The following is a 23,023-nucleotide window of genomic DNA, read 5'->3' on the forward strand; positions in this document are numbered from 1 at the left end:
ATGCTCTGATGCTTCAAATTCTCCAGCCTTTGATGTGGCCTCACTAGACACACGGAACTGATGCTTTCTATCCGTCAGTCTTTGCATGTCATTTGTATGTATTTATATGCAATAACTTAGGTATAAAGTGTCATGTTAGTTCAAAATAAGAGTTAAGATATAACTTAAAAAGTGCTAATGCAGTGAAAAAAATCTCCCTACCCAACTGGGCTTTAGTTCCCACCCGCCGGACACCCACTGCACCATGGAGGAATCCACGGTAGTGGGCAGGAACGTTAGCCCTGTACCACCCAGTATCACCAGAATGCCCCACACAAATACTGTCGGTCCACCCCACATACCATTCCTTAACACCTTTTGGTGTTAGCATTATGTTATGCTTTAGCTATTGAAAAATAGCAGATCTACAAGCTCTATGAGCTTGTAGGTCTGCTATTTTTGAAAAACCGAAGAACGACTGACATAGAAACATAGCTTTTTCAGAAAACCGTCAGGATGTAGAAGACATTTTTAGAATGGGTTCAAATGGGTTAAACCTCAAGACTCCCAATAAAGAACCGCTCCCCCTTAAAGCAGACCTCCATCACCACCCGAGGGAAGAGAGAAAGAATGGGAGTTTGGGCTGGCTGTGCCCATGGAACAGGGAGTGTACCTGGGCTGAGTAAGGCCTCTGTTCTCAGCCCCTGTCTCTGTCATGGTATCGCTACAGTCCGAGCTTCTTCATTGACAAAACATCAGATAAGCATGTTAACAGACACTGTGCACGTGTGTATGTGAGATTCTGAGAGATCATCATGGTATACAAGATTTTAATCAAATATGGTACATTTATTTTGTGTGCGAGTTATGAAATGTTTGTTAGTGTGTGTGTGTGTGTGTGTGCAATGCATGTGAATGCTTGGATACAACATTGTGTGTGTGTGTGTGTGTGTGTTAGGGTTTAATCCCGGGATCTCCGGGTACAGCACACGTAGCCTACTTTCCCACCCGGGAAATGGCTTCGGGACCCGTCGTCCCGGAAGTTAATTTTTTCTTGTTAGAAATTACACTAAAGGAGTTTGCACACAGAGCGCGTTTTTTCCCCTGATCTGTGAGTGGTCAAATATCCAATCTGAACCCTCCCATCATTTTCAAACATGGTTGATATTTATATGGATCACGATAAGACACACTACTGTATAGAACAGTGCAGTGGAAGGGAGAAAACAGATGCAAGAGAGGGGACCAACACCCCACCCCACCCCAAGAATACGCTATAAAGTCCATATAGTTTACTTTAGATTAGAGAATCTAACTTTCCTGGTATTCCTTGCATGCATGCCAGCAACTAAAACCTGTGTAGCCGTTGAAACATAATGGCTTTGCAGTTTGCATTGATGAGAGACGTAGCTATAGCTATAGCTGCTACGTCTCTCATCAAATGCAGGGCAGCTGCAATCAATTTATTAAACGACCAATTCATTTATGCTCCGATGTACAGTGTTGCGTCCGGAATATATACCCTATTTAATGCCATATAAATTCAAGCCTGGATTATCTTTCGGCGCACGATGGTGCCGTGCAGATATTGCCAGATAACATTATGCGATGTAGCCTACAAGACCATCCTGAGCTCTGACACAATGAACCGGTAAGTCTCTCTCTCTCTCTCCAATATAGTGTGTGTTGCGTGCTCTGGCCGTGCTGACTATTTTCACACCCAATCTGACTTAGTACAAAAGGAGATGGGGACCCAGCACTGCTCAAAGGGTGAAAGACCATGTATACAGTATAGCTATGCGAAAGACGTGAGGTCAATTTATTTTCTTGTGCATTTCCCCATATTCACTCTGATATTCGTCCCGAAAACACGCGCTCATGTGGAAACAAGAGTGCATGAATAGCATAGGCCTAGCTAGGCCTATATACATTATTCATATTTTAATTTAATTGTATAGGTTCATATTTTGTTTTAAACAATAAAATATCACATAAATGCATTTTGCGTTTAATCTTTTTTTTTAATTGACGGGAATTCCCGGGTAGCCCGGGAAAAGGTCGGCAAATTCCCCGGATTTAAAATGAGCTAAATCCGGGAAAAATATCAAACCCTAGTGTGTGTGTGTGTGATGTGTTGTTCCTCACCTGTCTGATCCCAGTAGTCTGAAGATGCGTGTGCTATCAGAGATCTCCTGAGTGATCTGATGAATGAGAGAGAGACACATTAGTCCAACTTTAACCCATTAAGACCTGAGACCGATTCTACAAACGCCTTCTAAAATCAGTAGTTCTCACGCTTTCACGATTTTCAAAAATGTTCAAAAATAGCAGATGTACAAGCTCGCAGTGCAGCACGAAATGTGAGCTTGTATATTTGCTATTTTTGAATAGCCAACGCCTGGCCAGCCGGGGCGCCTGATGGAGGGGAAAGGAACTGGTGGGAATAACGTGTTCCTTCCGTCTGGGGAAACTCCCCTCTGTCAGGTGAAAAGAAGCAGCTTGGACTCCTCATGCATTGAAGAAAGCATGAGGTCAGTCTTCTGTCCTCCCCAGGTTGGCAGAGGAAGTGTAGCGCCCAGGATTAGAAAATTGACACTGTGTGAAAAATCGTGGGATAATTTTTTTTATATATAAAAAAATAGCCAAGGCAAAAATCTAAAATGACATGGAAGCTTTCCCGGTGTGAATGGTATAAAATGACAAACGGCCACAATGCATGGCTGAGGAAGGATGATACATCCTGAATGTTCTTGTGTGCACACAGACGGTCAAACTCACCTCATTTGTCTTGAAACTTCTTCCTTGCATCCCATGTCTCCAAAATGCTAGCACACTGTCTTGGAGACATACTGCAAACAGACACATGTCCACAACAGTATTAATGTTTATCAATGTCACTATTTCAAAATGGATTCAAATTGGTCCAACAAAAGACTATAATATAATATACTGCCGTTACAGTAGTTACAGGATTCTTTCCCCTTTTTTAATACAAGCGTATCTGTTTCATTGTCACATAGGGGCTGAAGTTTTGTGTCCTTACCTATGGCCTCAATCTGGAAGTTAAAGGTGAGCTCTGCAGACAGCTTCCTGCTGGACTTTAACCTGCCCTGAAGGTTGACTATCTTTATACACCCTAGAGGAGGGGGGGGGGGGGGGAAGAGAGAGAGAGAGAGAGAGAGAGAGAGAGAGAGAGAGAGAGAGAGAGAGAGAGAGAGAGAGAGAGACAGAGAGACAGAGAGACAGAGAGAGAGAGAGAGAGAGAGAGAGAGAGGGGGGGGGGGCAGGAGGAAATGTAGGAAGAGGGGAGAACATTGAGGTAAATCCGCTGAGGAATCACAGTACATTATGTACAGAGTATATGTACAGTGAGTGTGGTGTGTTACTCACTGTCAAGACACACTAGGATGGTGTCTCTCTCTAGCTGAGTGACGTGAATCACACATGTCTGTGGTGTGTCTGGAACGCGAGAGAGAAAGTTTGAAATAAATGATGTGTTAATCTAAAGACTGATGACAAACATATCCACCTCTGGCCTCCTGGATACTTTTTTTACTTTGTTAGTATACTTTTTACTCAAGTCAAATTATGAAACAGTATTTTTATATTGTGGTACAGCTACTTTCACCCAAGTAAAAAAAACAAAACACATCTGAGTACTTCCACCACTTCAATCCTCACCCTTACCAGCCTCGGTGAACCATGAGGAGGTGGCGTTTGGGTTGACGGTGCCAAAGCGCACCACCTGGTTGAGTTCTGTGCCTTTGCTGACGGCCACGCAGATCAGAGGGTACATCTGCTCCGGGACCACCAGCATCTCAAACACCTCCAGCGGGCACGGCAACGGGAAGTCTATGCTCTGTTTGGAGGAAGAGAGGGAGTGGTGGAGAGGCAGAGAGAGAGAGAAAGTGATTAGAGTAGATTAGATAGAGGGAGATGGAGGAGAGTGCTGTAGTTAATTAAATTGTAATGGATGGACGGTGCTTTAAGGACGATACTGGTGTTTTGGCATGTATAGCCCGTTGCCTGCGAGTTGTTTTACTACACTGTCAACTGTTTCAGTTTGGTACTTGTTTTTTCAACACTATTTACCTTAATAAGCATGAACTTCTGCATGGACTCCACCCATTCCAACAGGATGACACTGGATTGGAAGGCTCCACACAGATACTTATGGCCTGTGTACGGGTTACGCACTGCGTGAGAAACAAAATCAGTTGACAATCACATCCTCTGCTTTGTATGGATTGTTGTTTTGAGTTGAAGAAATCTCAAAACCACAATCCAAAATCTGGAAGTGAGTACATTCATGATTCAGCAGAGAGACTCACCTACGCAACACTTTTGGCATCCTTTAGTGTCTGGAATCTTATTGGACACTGTAAACTTCCTATACGACAGGCAGAGAAACATAAATGTCAAGACAATGAATTTCAGCTGAGGTTAATTACAAATGTATCAAAGTGGGTAATAATTTGTTTGAAAAATTAGCATTATTTGGATGACAAACTATTCCTCATTTCAAAACAACACGCTGTACTTCCAGTTATTTTATTTTCTCTTTCACCACCTCTTTCTCTCTTCATGTATGTCTTACTCCCTTTCTCTTCCCATCTTAACACTGACATCAGATCAGCAATATTGTCAACAGTCATGGTCCTATAATATCACATTGGTGTGTCAGGTGTGGTGATGTTGTCGCTACCTGGGAATCATCTTGTCAGGCAGTTTGTGTGTGGGAATGGATACTGGTAATTTCTGCATCTGTCTGGCATGTCCAAAGAGACCAGACAGACTGTGGGAGTACAGCTGGGAGGCCTTGCCTAGAAGAGAGGAGACATCAGGGTTCCAAAAACACCAACCTCCTCTAAAACAAAAGCATCAATTAATGCAACCACTAATAACTAATTTCTTACCAGATATAGAGAGGAGACAGTTGTTCATAACATACAGCCAGGTACACCGTCGAGGGAAGAGCTAAATACAAAAACAAACAAACACAGCAAATAAAGATGCCGATAGTGTATTGATCGCCCATCATTCAAAATGTGTTCATGCCACAGTTAAAACGTCTAGGAAACCGATGCCCTCCAAATGGTTGGCAAACCATTTTTAAGTCTCTAGGATGTAAAGCTTTTGACAGGTGCCCCAGTTGGAGTGCCCCAAAATACATAAGCAATGGCCTGACGGTCAAACTCACCGGTTCCATTGAGGTTTCATGAAGCTCATTGAGATTTAGTGTGTAGATCCCCTCTTCAGCACCAAATATTAAATACTGGTCTGAAACACACACACACACACAAACACGATTGGAAGATTAATCACCCAATAAGAAGTGATGTGTGATACAGCGAATGAGTGGTTTCTGGTTGGTTACCTCTTGTGTCAGGGTTGATCCAGGAAGTGGCACAGTGGATCTTCAGAGGGCACCCGTTGAAAACCTTGGAGAAACACGCCCCCATCTGGCGAGGAGAGAAGGTGGTCAGACACGGTACTGAACATTGTGCTGGTTTGCTTTCCATAGATGATTTTCCAAGCACATTTCAACTGCACCTTCAAGGTATACAGATTACAGTTATGACCAGCACCTGTACCAATCCTCTAGCTAGCAGTGCACCAACTCTTATTGAATGCATTCAGCTGTCCAGGAAACAGAACGTCTCCATTAAAATTCCCTGCTCATCCTGCATTGAAGTGTCCTTGAGCAAGACACTGAACTCCAAACTGCTCCTGGATGTTGGTGTTTTCAAGCATATTTTCCCCAGTTATATTTTGGCAAAATTGATTCAGGCTGTCCCCAAAGGTTCGGACAATCGCTTGTTACGTTGGCACTGGAACCTCAATGAATGACTCGAAAGTTATTTTTGTGTGTAGTTGTTTTTTTGTTTTGTATATTTCTTTACTGCAAAAAATATTATATGAGAATGTCCAGCAAAATGTCCGGCTAAAGCCCAACAAGGTTTTGCAATACAATAATCCAGATTCTGACACCAAATGAATGTACTCTGACATGCACTTCCTCTGCGTGCTGCTGCTGCGTTCGTGCAGCATGAAACTACACAGTGCTCTACATCTATGTGCAAACGAGAGTGTAGAGTAGGAGAGTAGCGACACGCTTTGATCTCACCACAAAGCGGGTGCCTATGGGCTATAGTTCCAAACATTAATCCTATGGCTGGAACTATCCTATTGAGATAGAATGAGCACTTCCGCATTCCATTGTTATAATGGGAGTCACTCTCTTACTATATTAGTCTGGTGCAAACTACCCTCGGATCACCAGGCTTTCCACCTACATGCAAACAGACCACGTCCCATAAGCTAGCTGGATAAACGTGTTGTAGTTTGAATCACATAACGTGCAATCGAAAATAGCTCACAAAAGCCACGTTACATGATCCAGCAGCTGTAAGTAATTTGTTGTATTGTCTACCTTGCTTTCTTTGGGCTGTGAAGAATGATCTTGCAAACGTTATCCCCCATCCATGAGGCCTAACTGTAGGCATTGGATATAATGCGCCATAAGCTTCATTAACTGATTATTTTTGACTTGCTCAGAGTTTCGTTTCATTCGTCCTTTTTTTCACCGATACATTATGCAATGTCGCCCCCCATAGGATCTTTAAGGAGTTGCAGCTTGGTTAAAATCACTCTGAATGGAAGGTTCAGTGCTCATTGCTCAAAGGTTAATTTTTTTATTTCATTAGTTCGGACGTCCGCTCGAAAATCCCTGCCGAAGCTCGAATCCTAAAAACATGTCTAGGGGACAGCCTTACAAATTATGATATCTGCCCAACTCTACTCTCCTTACTGTTGATTCACCCTGCCTTATTGCCTTTGTCTTCAGCCTATCAGAATGCTTGTTGCATTCCAAAATCACTATCTGCCTACAGTTAGTCAATATAGGACTTAGGCAGTTTCTTTTTATCACTTTTTTGAAAACCTTAGAATATGGCTTAGGCAATTCTGCGATGAGGCTGACAGTATGCAACACACATTGTGAGCTCCTAATGAGCTGAGTGAGTGAGTGAGTGAGAGAATGAGAGAGAGAGAGTGAGAGAGAGAGAGAGAGCGCAATAATACTCACATGAACTTTAGGTGTTGGTGGAAGGCCATTGCTTATTGGTTTCTATAACACACACACACACACACACACAAAACAGTCAGTCACTGGTATTATTCATGAGTTTCAAAATGTAGCCTTACACTTGCCATGTTTGGGACCTAATTAATTTGTTTACAACACCTGTTGGTCCCCAACATGGCAGGTGTAGGACTACATTTGAAACTCATGAATACATGGATTATATGAAGTTGAAGTATATCATATTAACAGTCTTTGACTTGTACACATCGACCCACTTAACACTTTGCCTGAAGCCCACACTTATCTCTGGGTGTCATCATACGTTATACTATATGCTATATTGCTTATAGCATAATGCTTATGTTGTATAAATAAGGGTTAATAGGAGGTTATGCTGAGAGTTTAAAAAGCTAGTCAAAGTATTATTTTAGACACAGGACAAATTACACAACTGACACCGGATAACTGCAGTTCTACAATGTCACTCTGGATGTCTGTGCTGTGCTTACTGGAACGTCCTTCTTGTCTTTCCGTATGGGGACACTAGGGGGCATGGTGGACTGTCTGTCTGCAGGGCTGTCCCGCTCACCATTATGCTGCAATCCATTACCTACAAGACAAACACAACTCAGAGCGCGCGCATGTGTGTATGTGAGAGAGAGCATGTGTATGACTGTATCAATGGAGATGGGGCGGAGAGCATGTAAGGCAGGGAATACATATAAGAGAAAGAAAGGAACAATATACATACCAGAAAAAAAGAGCGAGAGAGCGTGTGTGGTGTGGTGTGTGGCTGTGTGTGTGTGTGTGCGGGTGTGTGTGGGTGTGTGTGGGTGTGTGTGTGTGTGTGTGTGTAAATATATATATGTAGTGTGAATACAATTGCTAAACTACTCACAAAAGCACATTTACATTACACAGAAATGCCCCACTGTTGAGTTGGATGAATACGGAATGCACTGTACCAGGAGGACAGGGTTGAGGTGAGTGTCATTCTACCATGGCAGCATACAAACCAATGGGAGCACAGCGGGAGGGAGGGAGCGAGGGGAGGAAGGAGGGAAGGAAGGAGCAGGCTAGTCGGAAGCACACAATAATTTGGAAATAAGTTTAAAGTCAGGGTGTTATAAGTTAAGAGTCGAGACCAGCCAGTAAATTCCTGGCTATGGCCGAAGGGTTTGTTTTATCAACAAGACTAGCTAATTTGGCAGCTAACAAGTTGACTTTAGGATGATCAACTTTTTTTTTCCCCCATATCATTTATTTGATGGGTGAAACGGTAAAAGTGGTTGGACATTCCAGGGATTTACCAGCTATTGGAAAGAAAAGGTTAAGCCTCTTGCCCTTTGGAATAATGGATAGTCAGCACTTCTCTCACTGGTCACTCTGTGATAAAAAGCAGCTCCCGGGACTCTGTGCTAAATCCATTGGTCGCTCTGTTAAATGCAGCTCACTGCTGTCTCTCATTTAACCACTTAAACCCCGGTAGTCACTGGACATGACGCATACTGAGCTTGTAGATGGGCTTATGTTCCCCCCATATGGACACTGGGTTTCAAGTGCTTAAAGTCAAGGCTGGAAAAATCCTCAGTGGGCAGGAGTCAAGAGCAAACAAAAAAAAGGGGGAAAAAAATTCTGCCAACAGAAACTGCGATTGGGCTGTGATGGTGTTTTCTTTCTCCTAGAAATTAGGGAGTCTGTGGGAAACTAGTCAGTGATTGATTGGGTTACCTGATTGGGTTAGAAAATCAATCAGACCTCACGATGAAAAATAACTAAAAAAATACACTGATTGCAAGGACAAACAATCAATAAGATTCTACAGGAGTTGACGGCTGGGAAGAATATCAGTGTGCAGTTGACACAAAATAGCCTCTTGCGTGGAGTGCCATCAATTCATCCAGATAGTTTTTCCAGAGCTTTTGAGATTTGTGCCACGGATATATCTGCCTTCATCCCAATACAATTTGGTTTATGATTCTCAAAGTGCCAAATAATTACATTCTAAAGAGAGAAAAAAACAGACATCCTGATATAGTTACTCATGACAATCCACAGACCTCATTGTTAACAGCTTCAATGACAACTGTCTTTTTTTACATAAGTATGCCCACCAACTGTATATCTCCCCGAACCGACCGTGCCGCCAGTACCACTGATCTATAGATCTATAGAGTTCCATTCTATTGCACAGGGGTAGATCTATAGAGTTCCATTCTATTGCACAGGGGTGACGGCTCACGTCAAACATCTCCAATTCACATGGAACCTATCTAGATGGATGGACACATAGCACTACAAGTAAGAGGAAAATATTGTTTGTATTTTGGGTGAATTTCCACATTAACAAAAAAAAAAGAATAATACTACCGACTACTGACTGATGGAACAAATAAATCAGACTCAGCAGAAGCCAATGGGATGGGTGAAACCTCTGCGACAATCAACCAACCAGACTCTATGAGGACTGACTGATGAGAGGAACGAGACAACCAATCAAAAGCAGAGGGGCAGGGGGGGAGTCTAGGTCGTCTACCAATCTACTACCCTTACTTTCCTCCTCGTCTTCCTTCTCTGTTTCCTGCTCCTCTTTCACCTCCTTCAGCACCTCCCACGCCTCCTCCAGCTCCTCCTCGGTGTGAGGCGCGTGGAGCCAATCCCAGAAATGCCTAAAGCTCCCGTCATCGCCTGGGGCAGCAGAGCAGTCGGCTTCCGCGGACTCCGCGGGGAGCGGGCTCTCGTTACCTAGGCTACTGCGGCGGTGGGGAGGCAGCCTCGGGGGCGGAGGTCTCGGGGGCACGTTGGAGGCCTTGGCCGGGCTCGCCGTCTCCGGAGCCGGGCAGCGCTTAATGGTCCCGCCCCCTCCGCAGTCATCCTCGCTGAGTGATTGGCTCTCGTCTTGTTTCTGTTGCTGCTGCTGCTGCGGGTGAGGTGGGCAGATGGACTTGGGCTGCAGGGAAAGGAAGGAGACACATATTTACTTATAGAGGGAGAGAGACGTGAATATGGAAATGGGGAAAAAGAGACAGCTTGCGAGGATGGATAGAACGAGAGAGAGTAAATTCACAAAGTACATTTAGTTCGGAATTCAAGCACTTCAAGCAAGTCTTTTCCCACAGAAACACTCTGTACAGTCTGTAAAGAATGGGACATCATTATGCAAACAGCTTAGTGTGTGTACAGCAGCTCCAGAATATTTTGGTAGCCTGGATAATTATTTGCTACTTCAATATCATTGTGGCGTCGAGCTAAATCCAAACATTTTCAAGGTGTCGATAAAGAGGGTAAGTAAGTAAGTAAATTTTATTTATAGAGCACTTTTCGAAACAAGGTTACAAAGTGCTGAACAGTGACACAATATAAAACAAGAGGGGTGGCAGTCTAAATTGAATAGACCCTTCAATGGTCCTTTGTGAGTGTTAAACATCATCCAATGTGACGACATGTTGCTTGTCACCCATTATAAACACAAATGGGATGATCTGACATAATGAGCCTCAGAAAAAAATGTGTGAAGATAATTTGATAATAAAAGGCACACTGACAGGAATGGGAAGTCCTTCAGTGTCACCATTGTTGAGTTTCATCATGGTCGTGATATACCTACCCACAATTCTGCCTAGGATTGTGAGGAAGAGAGACATAACAAGGTTTTCAACACCAGATGAATAACGGAGGCTGGAGCCCCAAAATAAGACGCCACAAAGGCTACATTTCTTCATCTCTGTTAAATAAATGTGAATTCACCATCATCCTGCTTAGAATATGGGACCAAACTAAGTTTGAATTGATCCAGTTTGTAACCCAATGACCAAACTAATAAACAATAAGCTCCGAGTTGCCCTCAGAATTAAAATGAATGTCATTGGTTGTTCTTACCTTGGGAGGAAGTGGGGGCGGGACTTTAGGCCTCATGATGGTGCTTGATTTGCTGAAAGGTTAGAAGAGGCTGGCGTTTTAGTGACAAAACACCAGACATCATCATAGAAGCCACCCATGCCCTTTGCTTAATATAACAGACAGGGTTTAAAAGGTGATGGGAGTATAATACACTAGCATACTAGTAAACCAGAATACTATACTAGTACCCTAGTATAGTATTATGTACTCCTGAGGAACTGGTTACGCTTTTCATTTCAATGTGATTTCTTTTGCGATGTGATCATAAATATGACATTTTTGAGTAGGGGTAATCTGGAGTCTTTATCATTAAAGGGGAATTTCTTCCTAACCCTTTTTTTTTACAAAAGTAAGTTGATAATTATGTATTTTGAAAAAATATATATATTAAAAAATAAATAAAGATATGGTTGGTCCTGGTCCTGGGCGCTGGAAAGGCCTAAGAGGGGTCTAACACTAGAACTCCTATTCAATCGTGCAATTGGTTTTTGTTCTAGATGATGTGACAGCAACACTCATTGCATTGTTGACACTGCACTCTTCCTGGTCTACGTGAGCCGACGTTAGACCACTCTTAGGCCTTTCCAGCGCCCAGTACCAGCGCACTATATCTTTATTTTTATACATTTTTTGGTCAATATACATAATTATCAACTTACTTTTGTAAAACAAAAAGGGTTAGGAAAAATTCCCCTTTAAAGACAAACATAGAGCCCTGGGGATCGCTAAGTACAGGGTTTAACCCATTCTGGGCGGCAACCCCTTTTGGTGTTGTAACCCTTCGACAGGAACCCCTTTTGGTGTTGTAACCCTTCGACAGGAACCCCTTTTGGTGTTGTAACCCTTCGACAGGAACCCCTTTTGGTGTTGTAACCCTTCGACAGGAACCCCTTTTGGTGTTGTAACCCTTCGACAGGAACCCCTTTTGGTGTTGTAACCCTTCGACAGGAACCCCTTTTGGTGTTGTAACCCTTCGACAGGAACCCCTTTTGGTGTTGTAACCCTTCGACAGGAACCCCTTTTGGTGTTGTAACCCTTCGACAGGAACCCCTTTTGGTGTTGTAACCCTTCGACAGGAACCCCTTTTGGGGTTCTGTACAGTATTCAAAAATGTTAAAAAAATAAAAAATAAAAAAAGGAAAAGAATGGTGCTACATAAATATTTGAAGTTTTTCAGAAAACTTAGGTCAGGATTTAGAAGGAGTTTTTAGAATCTGCCTTGGTAAATCCACTGATAGGCTCCCTCTGTCGTTTCTACTGTGTATATCAGTAGCTGGACAGCATCCGGGCTAGGAATTATCCAGATCACAATGTCAGGTTGGTCACATCAAATCACTTTTTTGAGGTCCATTGGCACTGGCAGCTATATTGGTTGTTTAATTCATCCTGTGGGACTGAACAATAAAATCATATTGAAAAGAGAACTGTAACCATTTCCCCTAAAATATAAAGATGCATAAGAAAATGAACGAAAGAAATACAATACATAAAATAAAAGAAGATGAAATGAAATGGATGTGTGAAGTCTCTCAGAGTGACGATGCTGACCTGTGTCCATTAGACAGACCATACAATTAGGCACTGTTCTTTTTATTTTTACTTCCACTAGACACACAGACCTTTTTGAGGAAAAGGGTCTCGTTTAAGATACATTTCTTATAATCACATGAACTCTTGTGTCCCTATTCTGAGGGCAAATATTTGGCGAGTAGCCAAGTAGCCAATCTACAAGCTTGCAATGCAACTCGTTGTGAGCTTGCATCGTTTTCGACAAGGAGCCCTGGGGATCTCCGGTCAACTAAGTATATAGGGTTTAAGTGGTTAATACAATATGCCCATAAGATAGAAGCTATAAGCTTGTACAAGGAAAGTAAAAAATGACAAAATCAACATCTCAGTGTAAGAACATTTTGAAGTATTCTGAAACACAGAGTGCCGGTTTTAGTAGCTGGAAATCAATGCAGACACTGACAGTCTGTTAAGGACGACCAACAATGACTTCATAATATAGTAGTGACCCCAACCTAACATAATTTGTTCCAAGATCAGCACTGATCATTCTGAGATGTTTCATTAATACAGCCTTATGGCCCCAGATGTCATGGAGCAACTAAGTTGATGACATGAGTGACAGCTGCAGCACTGGTAAGAACACACACAATCAAAATAGACATCGACATGGTGCCAATGAACACGAACCCAGGCCAGCAATTAATTAAAAATCCAGTCCACACCAACAACATGACAGTTAACATTATTGCTAGCCAAGCCCTTGTTTCTGTAAGAGACAATAAGCAGACAGGAGCTAAATTTACACTACTATTCTCCTCAATGTGATATTTTTGCGCAAATGCTAAATTAATTATACATTTATTTATATATATATATATATATATATATATATATATATATATATATATCAATTTATGTTTCTCTTTGTAAAGAGAATATGCTCTGCCTCAGACATTTGGCTGTTACAAAAGGAGGGGCTGGGCGCCAAATAGATGCAAAGAGATGAGCAGCATAAGAGCACAAACACACAGACACGCATGCACACACAGCACGCAGGTGAACAGATGGTGGCCTGAGTCGGAACACACAGAAAAAACAGAAACACAACATGTCAAGGTCACGAGGCTTGGTTATCCAAGAACATAACCATATATGAGTTTTCATGCCTCAAAAACTACAGGGACGTAAACAAATAATGTATATTGTAAATGTACTGAAGGAGGCGCTAGGATAGACCATGGGGTCATCAAAATCAGTTGGTTCATCCTACAATCTACTAGGCCTTCAGCATAGCAACATATTGTTAGCTTGTAGACGGTTTGTTTTTGACACGACACCGCCTTACTACGTAGTGTGAAATGAGTATATAAGGTTTTACCTGATGTACAACCTTGAGTTGTTGGAATTGACCATAATTCAACAACTTCATTAGGCAATCGACCATTTTGCAAGTTTCGATAAGATCAGATCTCATTGATTTTGAACAAGGTTCTTATAGAACCGGGTTTTGATCCCCATGCCTAATTGGGGCCATGCTCCGCACAGCAAATCCCATGGCAATCCAGTCAGTAAGCTTTGAGATTTTGGGACAAAGTGGTGGATGGATGGATGGACTCACATTGCCATTCTTAGATCACCGCCGCTTGTGGGGCTAAAAATGTAATTCAGACGCACCGAATAATCGTAATGTTAATTCTGTATAATAGCCTACGTTAGTGTCTTGTTTCATCACAAAGGTTACAGGTTAGAGATTAGGGCGTTTTGTTAGTGTTTCTTTACGAGACAGACCGACACACACATGAATCTTGGAAAACACAATGTCAAAACAGGCACTGTATAAACGCTTCCTAACACACACAGGAACGGCGTTATGTGGCATGATGGTGCAGCACGTTGCATAGAGATGCATGGATGAAACTGTGGCAAAGAAAGGAAGCCTTCATCCGCTCTGCTCCTTCTCATCATTCCCCCGTTTCCTCCTCTTCCTCATGGAGAGGAGAGAAGAGCAAGGGAGCGGAGAGAGAGAGAGAGAGAGAGAGAGAGAGAGAGAGAGAGAGAGAGAGAGAGAGAGAGAGAGAGAGAGAGAGAGAGAGAGAGAGAGAGAGAGAGAGAGAGAGGATGAGGGATTTCGCTCAGACTAGGAGGGGGGACTTACTGATTGTGAGTTTCATCAGCACCATCATCATCATCATCATCCTCATCATCCCCCAAGTGTGCCACATGGCCCCTGGGAGAGGAGGGGGAGATAGCATGGGAGGGAGAGGAGAGGAGAGGGGAGACAGGATAGGAAGGAAGAAGAGAAGTAAAGATGGAGTGAGGATAGGGAGAGAGAGAGGGGAGGTATTGATGTAGGGAGTGAAGAATGGAGGAGAGGGGAAATGGGGAGAGGTGAAGAAAGGCAGGTAGGGAGCGAGGGAAGTGAGATAGGATAGCAGGGAGTGACGGATGGAGCAGGTAAGAGAGAGACAAAAGAGTGAAGAAGGAGGAAGGAGAAGAGGTGGGAGCGGAGGTGAAGAGGACGGATGAAAATACATTGTGGTGGTGATGATACGAAGGACGGAGGGATACCGTAGGTATTCAGGAGGATAAAGGAGTAAGGATGCAGGGGTCAAGGAGGGATGAGGGTGTAGGAGTTGAGTGGGAGGGAGTGGGAGGCCAGGAAGGAAGAACGTAGGTTGGGAGTGAAGATGGGGATAGACAGAGAGTAGTAGAAAGGTAAGAAAAATAATATGTAAAGGAGAGATGGAGGGGGAGGAGAGTGGTGGTGACACCAGAGGGAGGGGGGGGGGGGGGGGAGAGCTCAGTGATGCTTGGTCCACAAACTAACACTAAAGCCCCTGTTGGTCTAGCATTCTAGCAGATCTGAGGACACTCGACAGGTCTAAACCAAAACAAACCATAAACTGGCCTGATCTGTGATTTTGGCCTTCTCCAGTCCTCACAGACCTAACTACAGTATGTGCAGGCTGGAGCCAGACTAGGGGTGTGGTGTGTCAGCCTCGTATCACAGGAACCTTCGATTCCGTAAGCACGCTTCTCATGTATCCTCATTCTTTAATTTGTTCAAAATGTATTTTAAACACTCCACTTCACTGATATGGTTTAATCTAACTGGCAAGGGAACAGTGAAGCCACAGTCAAATGCTGGTGGTACCACATGAGGGATATACTGCAGTACTGGGTGTACTGCTGGCAGTCTATTTGACAATAAAAACATTCCTGTGATTAGATACATCTTCTGGCTAAATTGCATTGTGATTTGTGGACAGTGGAAGCCCACCCACCTGGACAGTGGACAAGATTAATCAAAACATGTATCCAGGTAATGTTTTCCCCTCTATTGTCAAACTGCAGTGTAATTATACAAAACCAACTTTAACATGTTGATAGACTAAGAGCAACCATGATACAGATCTGTGAATGATTAGTGTTTGAGGGCACATGGAAGGTAATACAATATGCTCATGGAATGGAACAGCTCCCAAGATCTTTTCCTAGGTGTCAGAAACAGCAGAAACCCTGATTAATTAGTAATTATATTAAAAGAGGAATACCACACCTTTTCAACATTGTACTATGTCATTACTATACCTTAGTGTGGGGGGGAAAGTACACTATGTAATAAGTGACCCAACTAGAGAAATATTAATATAAATAATATAATAGTGTATAAAAATAGCTGAGTAGCTGTGATCCACTTGCCATAGCAATAAAACCAAATGTATATACCGTAACTTCACAGATTCAAAAAATATTACGTCAAAACACAAACTATGTACACATGATTTAACCTATGGGGAGGGGGCAAGCGATTTCACTACAATGCTGCTGAAAATAAAGACAATGCAGCTTTGGCAAAGAAATTGAGCGCACGTGAATGCATGTGACTGTCTGTGTGTGTGTGTGTGTGTGTGTGTGTGTGTGTGTGTGTGTGTGTAAAAGCCATGCTTAGCAGGGCGCTCCAATGAAGCACAGCGTTCTCCAGTGAAAAATGAAAGCGTCAACCAGTGTCACAAAGACCCAAACCAAACGGGAGAATCCAAACTCTGGTATCAATCAATGTGGTAGTGGACAGCCAGTATAGCTCGTTAGTCTTGTGTGAATTGGCTGAATTAGTCCCGCCGTTAACTGTGATTGGCTGATGATGGGTGGGTGGGGTTAAAGCGGCAGCATATCAGCACACCCGTGGGGATCAGGAAGTGGGCGGAGCTTGACTTACCTCTGCTGCAGCTCCTCCTCCACAGATTTGAGAAGACTCCTGTTGCGACGGACGGAACGGACGGACAGACAAGCCGAGCAGAGGAGAGGTGAATGGAAGGGGAGAAAAGTGAGAAAGGAAGCGCGTCGGGCCATTTTTAAATATATGCTTCGCAAATCAAATCCTTCACATGTAATTCACGTTGAAATTCTGCGTTGAAAAAGAAACACACACACACACACACACACACACACACACACACCATAATTCCCATCAGCCCTCAACAGAATGTACTGTAGGACATATTCCCACTACTGCCCTGACCGCAACTGCATCCTTCAGTCTACTCGGCTGCATTTAATTCCATTTATTCCACACATATCTTCCATGAATACACACATTCACACAAGTGCATACACTTACCAGAGCATCTCTGCACGGTAGAGTTTTGCTCTAAATAAATTATTATCTTTTGAGTATCAGAGCTCTTCACGTGCACACACTCTCAAGCGTAAATAAATACAAAGTCAATATCCCACTTGAGGTGAATGTCTCTCAAATCACAGTGAAGAGAGACACAAAGAAACAAGATATAAGTGAGAATAAAAACAGAGTCACAGAAAGCAGGATGGAGAGAGCAAGGGATGCATGAGAGTAAACAACAGAAGGAGTGATGTCGACTTACTTATTTCCTCCCAGCAGACTTGGGGAGTCGGGACCGTATTCCAACCGTAGATCCTACAAACAACAACAATACACTTTGAGTTACTGTTGTGACACAGCATTTCATCACTGGTTCATTGCAAGGTGCCATGTACCCGTAAACTAAAAAGTGCAATTGAAATGTTGAATTCCAAAAGAAAATCTTTCCGTCTAGACAGTACAATGGTAACATTTCCACTACTTCTGACAAATAAAGTCAGAGGCTCTGGTAACATATCTTTGGTTGCTGGGTAAGATCATAAGAGGGGTATTTAAAATAAATCTTTCACATAGCATCTTTTGGTCAAATAAAATATATTTTATTTATTCTTATTTTTAAATGCAGCATAAATGCAATGCCATTTATCAAATTACCAAGTTTTAAAGTACACATACATGACTAAAAATACACATGTGCATTGCCAAGCACACATGCAAATACACGCATAAAGACTCACACACATGCAATATAGACAAAAGACCTCGTCGGTTTTGTTAACTATAATGTTATAGGACATACAGCAGAGCACATAGCAGCATTCTGTGGAGAGAAACATGAGGGAAGAGTTCAGTATTAAAAGAAGAATTAATAAGCATCCAGGCAAGATGGCTGACGTTTGTCTGAGTGTCTGTGTGTGCGCGCGACACAAATGTCTCTCTGTATGGACGACTGCACGTATGAATGAATACGTGAGATAGAGAAAGTGGGAGGGAGGGAGGAAGGTGTGTGTGAATGATACTGTTTTTTTGTGTGTGTGTGTGTGTGTGTGTGTGTGGTGTGTGGTGTGTGGTGTTGCTGGATGATTCAGCAGAACCCTGTTCTCTCCAATCCTTCCATTTTCGAGAGCTTTTTCACAGCCCTTCTATCCTTCACTTTACTCCTTTTCCGTGTTTCAGCATGTAGGCCCAAAGCAACCACATTAAACAACCTGACCCGAGACCGAAGATCACATCGTTCGCCATGACAACGCCAGTCAGTTAGGCGGCAATCATGGCTGACATGAAACCCCCCAAAAAAGCTAAACAATAAAGACTAACAAACTTTAATAAAAGGAAAATAAACACAATAACAGACAAACGACAACCATTTGTGAGCAAGACTGTTGGCCATCAACCAGACAACATTCACCACTATGAAAACAAAAGGAAAGAAGCTGGAAACACAGAGAGAACAGACATGGAGGCCGTTAGGTGAATGTTAGATGGATAAAGACGGACAGAGAGACCTAGGGAGAGAGGGTGACGCAGATGATATACACTACAGTACCGAAAGAAAGAAAACAATTCAACAGTGATGAGAGAATGAAAGAATGCTATTGACAGAGAGAAGATGGCCATAGCGTGAGTGAATATGAGATGCAGAAAAGCATATATATATATATATAGAGAGAGAGAGAGATATAGACAGAGTAGTACCAGGTTAGGTCTTGCAGTATAGTAGAGTTCCTCAACACAGTCCAGATAAGGCTCAGAGTCACACTGCTAAGCAAGACACAGGAGAGACCTCATATTAATTTATTAACCTGAAGACATGGATGGCGGGATGGAGGGAGGGAGGGAGGGAGAGATATATAGATAGCAGAGAGAGGGGGATATATTGATGGTTGGGTAATGATTGGAGGAAGGAAAGATTGACAGATAGGGGGATAGCTGGATGGGGGGGCATCAAGGATGGGCAGAAGGAAGGATAAATAGACTAGAGAAATGGAGAGGGATTACATAGAGTATGAAAATAAAGGGATGAAGGGATAAGCAGCTGAGAGGAAGAGGGGAGATTGGATAGATGGGTAGAGGGGATGAATAAGGTGAATGGATAAATAATTTGCAAACAATTTTCATGAATAACATTAAGGGAATGTGTTTTTTTAAGAGCAGATTCTTCCAGCTATCCTGAGGATATATTGTAGGAGTGATGATGAAGCAAGTTAAAGGGGGGGAAATCAATATATAACTGAGTGTGAGAACACTGTGACCATGCACTGAACATGAACCCTTCCATTCAACCACATCTATTGGAGATCAACATGGGATCCCAGATCCAAATCAGAGTGGGAGAGAGTCAAGTTAACACTCAGACAAATGGACATTAGTGACAACTGACAATTAACCAATGAATGAGTTAAATTGTTCAAGAGGACATTAAGATCACCTTCCTTAGATTTTTAAGTAGGCCTACAGTACGTATTCTGTTATTTAGACAGGACAGTGTATTCTAAGTAGGCCTATGTATTCTGTTATTTAGACAGGACAGTGTAAAGACACAGGAAAGTAATGAAGAAAAGACTAAAAAGGGGAAGGTAAGGGGTGGGAGTTGTTGGGTGGCATGCAACATAGCGTCTCCAGCAGGGATCAAAACCTGGGACGTTGTAATTATATGGTCATCCTAGGGCTGCACAATTAATTTAAATCTTTTTTTTTTCTTTTTTCAAAATTATATAATTGTGTTTGATGGCATTTAATTCAATCATCTTATTTTGAAAACTGTTGCCCCTTTCCTTCAACATCTTACTTTGTCAACTGTTGCCCCTTTCCTTCATCTCTTCACAATTACACAAGTATCACACTAATAACCAGATCATTGTTAATCCATCCATCAGAACCACAGGACCGTTGCATACTATTTGACCAAAGATATGACACACATTTTAACAGCGGAACTTGCGTTATGGCGCATGGTCTTAACATGGAGTTAAGAATTGCTCCCGGGATGACACCCAATACTATCCAAGTGGCGGAGAGCTGAAGACCTACAGAATGCTTTTCTAGCGACAAAACCAATGGTTTTGCGTGTAAGCAGTGAAAGCACGCAAGCTTAAAATCTTCAGGAGCACCAAAGTCATATAATGATGTCAGGAGATGCAGGAGAAACAGAATCTCTCTCCTCACCGAAATGGAGATTTCCAAACGGCCGTTACTGCGATCAGAAACACTGTCGCCTAATGTCTCATATCCAAAAGACATCTGTGATATCTTGATACATCAACTGAATATTCACATGCTCATTCTAAGTTGGTTATTAATTTATATATTAAAGAAATGCTCTCCCTCTCTCTGTCCTCACAGTGGCTGTCTAAATACATCGAAGATATTAATTATTTTAGTCATAATCGTGCAGCCCTAGGAAATCCAATGAACTGGTTAGCTTCCGGTACGTGCCAGGATCCACTCCTTGAGACCCTTTGCATAGTCCGATTCCTTCTGTAACCCCTATAGTATATATACTTGGTTTACCGGAGTTTGCCTGGTTTGACATATTGTTAAGCTGTCTTTAAAACCTCATCGATATTTACCCATCATGTCACGTGTCGAGACGTCTATTCCCAGCTTCTGCCACATATTGAACATTAATATTCACAACTTCTGCCATACATCATATCATCATCATCATCATCATCATACTATAATTCTAACAATGTCTGAGTGTGTGTTCGTGTGTCTGTCGGTGTGTCACTGTGACTGCCGTAACTCCTTACTGCCTGCACCAATCACTCCCACTTTTCACACAGGCATTGACCATATGAATATGGAGGGCGTAACTAAGCCCTTTTTTCGATTTGACACATTAATGATTATTAATGAATTTATTAGTCAATTACAAACACACCCGGGCGCAGTACCCCCCACGGCCACAAGGGGGGGCAAATATCTCACAACGGGTAAGGGCTTGTATAAATAATTATACAATTTTATCGTTAATGGCTTTAAAAAAAAAACTCTCCATAGTCGATAAAATGGTACTACTTATACCTCAATAATTTAGTCAAGTCGGCTGTTGGCTAATCATTGCATCATGGATCTTTTCAGCTACAACTTCCAAATCAAGAAGCACATTAAAGTGCATTAAAACAACATTGTCACAGAACTTTTGACGAAAAACACCTGAGAGATAACTGATGAAGGTCGTGAGACCGAAACCTTGCGTTTCTCAGTAGTCGAATACACTACTGCTATATAAGTGAAGACAGTGTGCGGGACTGGTTGCCTGCTCCGATGCACCTGTCTGCAATGATATTTAATGTGCTGGATATTATCTCAATCAAGTTTGAGCCTCTCTGCAAGTTGATATTCAAGTAGTACTGAATGGAATCTAGTGGCTTCCTCAACAATCTACCAAAACTACGGTATGCTTTGGAAGATGGTCCGCGGTAAGCCCAGATGAGCCCAGCCCATCCTAGAGTTTTGCATGATATTTTGACAGATTTAGTCAAACTCAATTCTAATCAATTTGAAAAACGTAGATTTAAGTACCATCCTACTATTGTAGCCTTCACCTGGATTCATGTAGTCAGTCATGGAGTGCCCCCCTGAAATCTATTATGTCATGTCAAGACAGACATTATTAGGTAAAAGGGAATTTGTCTGTTAAGTTCCCAAGAAGCCATCTCATTCCCGAGAAGCCTTCTTATGATCCCACCAAGGTGTATCGTGTGAATGGGTTTAAGTGTTCCAACACAGATTGATAAACGTCTTGTGCAGTGGGAATCACATGCGTGCACGACACACACACACACACCTCTTCAAAATTAGATTATGCACACTCCAAACTCTCAAATTAGATATAGTGCATTTGGGTAAACACACACACACACACACACAAAGACACAAACTATCACATCTGATAATAGCTTACCGGTTCATGGTGAGGTTCTGTTTCTTTCCTCAATGGAGGATCAAACTTCACCTGACCGACTGTGAGAGAGAGAGAGAGAGAGAGAGAGAGAGAGAGAGAGCGAGAGAGAAGTGAAAGATGAAGACGAAGGAGGGGAATCAAATGGGTGATATGCTTATGCAAAGGAAAAGAACAGATAACCAGATCATTTGTAATTGTTTGACAGAGAAATCGTCAAAGAGAAATTGAAGTAAGCATATTTTTTTGTGGTGCAACCACTCCTATAGACAGCTATGTGTGTGGCCCTGGCTGTGTCCGAGCATTTGGTTGGTTTTCACCACCAAGTGTCACTGTTATACATCCTAACATATTAACACATATTAACTGTATATTATGATGATTTCAGGTGTGACAGTACAGTACAATAACAGTACAGTACAGGGACCCCCAAACTGTAACTGTCATTTCTCAACCATTTCGGACGTGGGGCAGCTCGCCGGAACCGGGCTGGTGGACGGACGACGGGGACCAAACGGCGGTGAAAAGTTGACTCGTCCGTTCGACTGATTTATAAACGGCTTCGAGTCAGTGTTACTTCCATGTTGCGTAGCACTGTCCAATCTTTACCGTTCATGTTAGCCCCATATGTGCCCTCTCCCTACGCTCATTCTGTAGCTCCGAGATACAGAATGAGCGTAGGGAGAGGAGAGGGCACATATGGGGCTACCGTTCATGTATGCTCTGCGGGCAGCAGCAGCAGCTGTAGGCTATTTTGTCACGATCGCGTTAATGAAGCCAAACGCTACCGGTACAGGATTATTATTTCATGTCAAAATGAAAAGATGATGTTATCCAGGTAGGACTATATTAGCCATGGTTCCATCATGTTTCAGGGCTAGGACAATATAGAACACATAGGTCTATTATTCTCAGTTTACATGTATAGCTTCATTATATAGATATTCCACTGTTACTTTCTTAGCTTACGCATGTTTCTTGATAAATGTTTTTATGTGATCTATTCCCATGCTTTTTT

General features: G+C 42.5%; 1 protein-coding gene and 1 long non-coding RNA gene across 17 annotated transcripts in view; one reads left to right on the plus strand and one right to left on the minus strand.

Moving 5' to 3' along the window:
- LOC310866288 overlaps nt 1-23,023 on the plus strand; it is a 579,577-nt gene that overhangs the window by 7,409 nt on the left and 549,145 nt on the right. The window lies entirely within an intron of this gene.
- LOC310866095 (mitogen-activated protein kinase kinase kinase kinase 3-like) overlaps nt 1-23,023 on the minus strand; it is a gene marked incomplete at its 3' end in the record, with an annotated part of 59,039 nt that overhangs the window by 5,785 nt on the left and 30,231 nt on the right. Inside the window, exons 14-34 of one of the 16 annotated variants that reach the window (XM_083775418.1) lie at nt 22,009-22,067; nt 18,795-18,857; nt 17,362-17,414; nt 16,698-16,736; nt 14,634-14,705; nt 10,946-10,997; nt 9,812-10,016; nt 7,576-7,676; nt 7,067-7,108; nt 5,357-5,441; nt 5,180-5,259; nt 4,896-4,956; nt 4,685-4,802; nt 4,311-4,369; nt 4,072-4,175; nt 3,667-3,838; nt 3,370-3,438; nt 3,023-3,115; nt 2,758-2,828; nt 2,125-2,180; nt 653-718 (exon numbers count right to left, since the gene is read on the minus strand). In XM_083775418.1, coding sequence (XP_083631544.1) covers nt 653-718; nt 2,125-2,180; nt 2,758-2,828; nt 3,023-3,115; nt 3,370-3,438; nt 3,667-3,838; nt 4,072-4,175; nt 4,311-4,369; nt 4,685-4,802; nt 4,896-4,956; nt 5,180-5,259; nt 5,357-5,441; nt 7,067-7,108; nt 7,576-7,676; nt 9,812-10,016; nt 10,946-10,997; nt 14,634-14,705; nt 16,698-16,736; nt 17,362-17,414; nt 18,795-18,857; nt 22,009-22,067 — 1,720 coding nt within the window. Of the gene's footprint in view, nt 1-652; nt 719-2,120; nt 2,181-2,757; nt 2,829-3,022; nt 3,116-3,369; nt 3,439-3,666; nt 3,839-4,071; nt 4,176-4,310; nt 4,370-4,684; nt 4,803-4,895; nt 4,957-5,179; nt 5,260-5,356; nt 5,442-7,066; nt 7,109-7,575; nt 7,677-9,619; nt 10,017-10,945; nt 10,998-14,633; nt 14,706-16,697; nt 16,737-17,361; nt 17,415-18,794; nt 18,861-22,008; nt 22,068-23,023 lie in introns of those variants that run through there. The other 15 variants (XM_083775422.1, XM_083775417.1, XM_083775414.1 and 12 more) reach the window with 15 other exon arrangements.

The sequence above is a fragment of the Protomyctophum parallelum genome, assembly GCF_964188405.1.
Source record: "Protomyctophum parallelum genome assembly, chromosome: 10".
Lineage (NCBI taxonomy): Eukaryota > Metazoa > Chordata > Actinopteri > Myctophiformes > Myctophidae > Protomyctophum > Protomyctophum parallelum.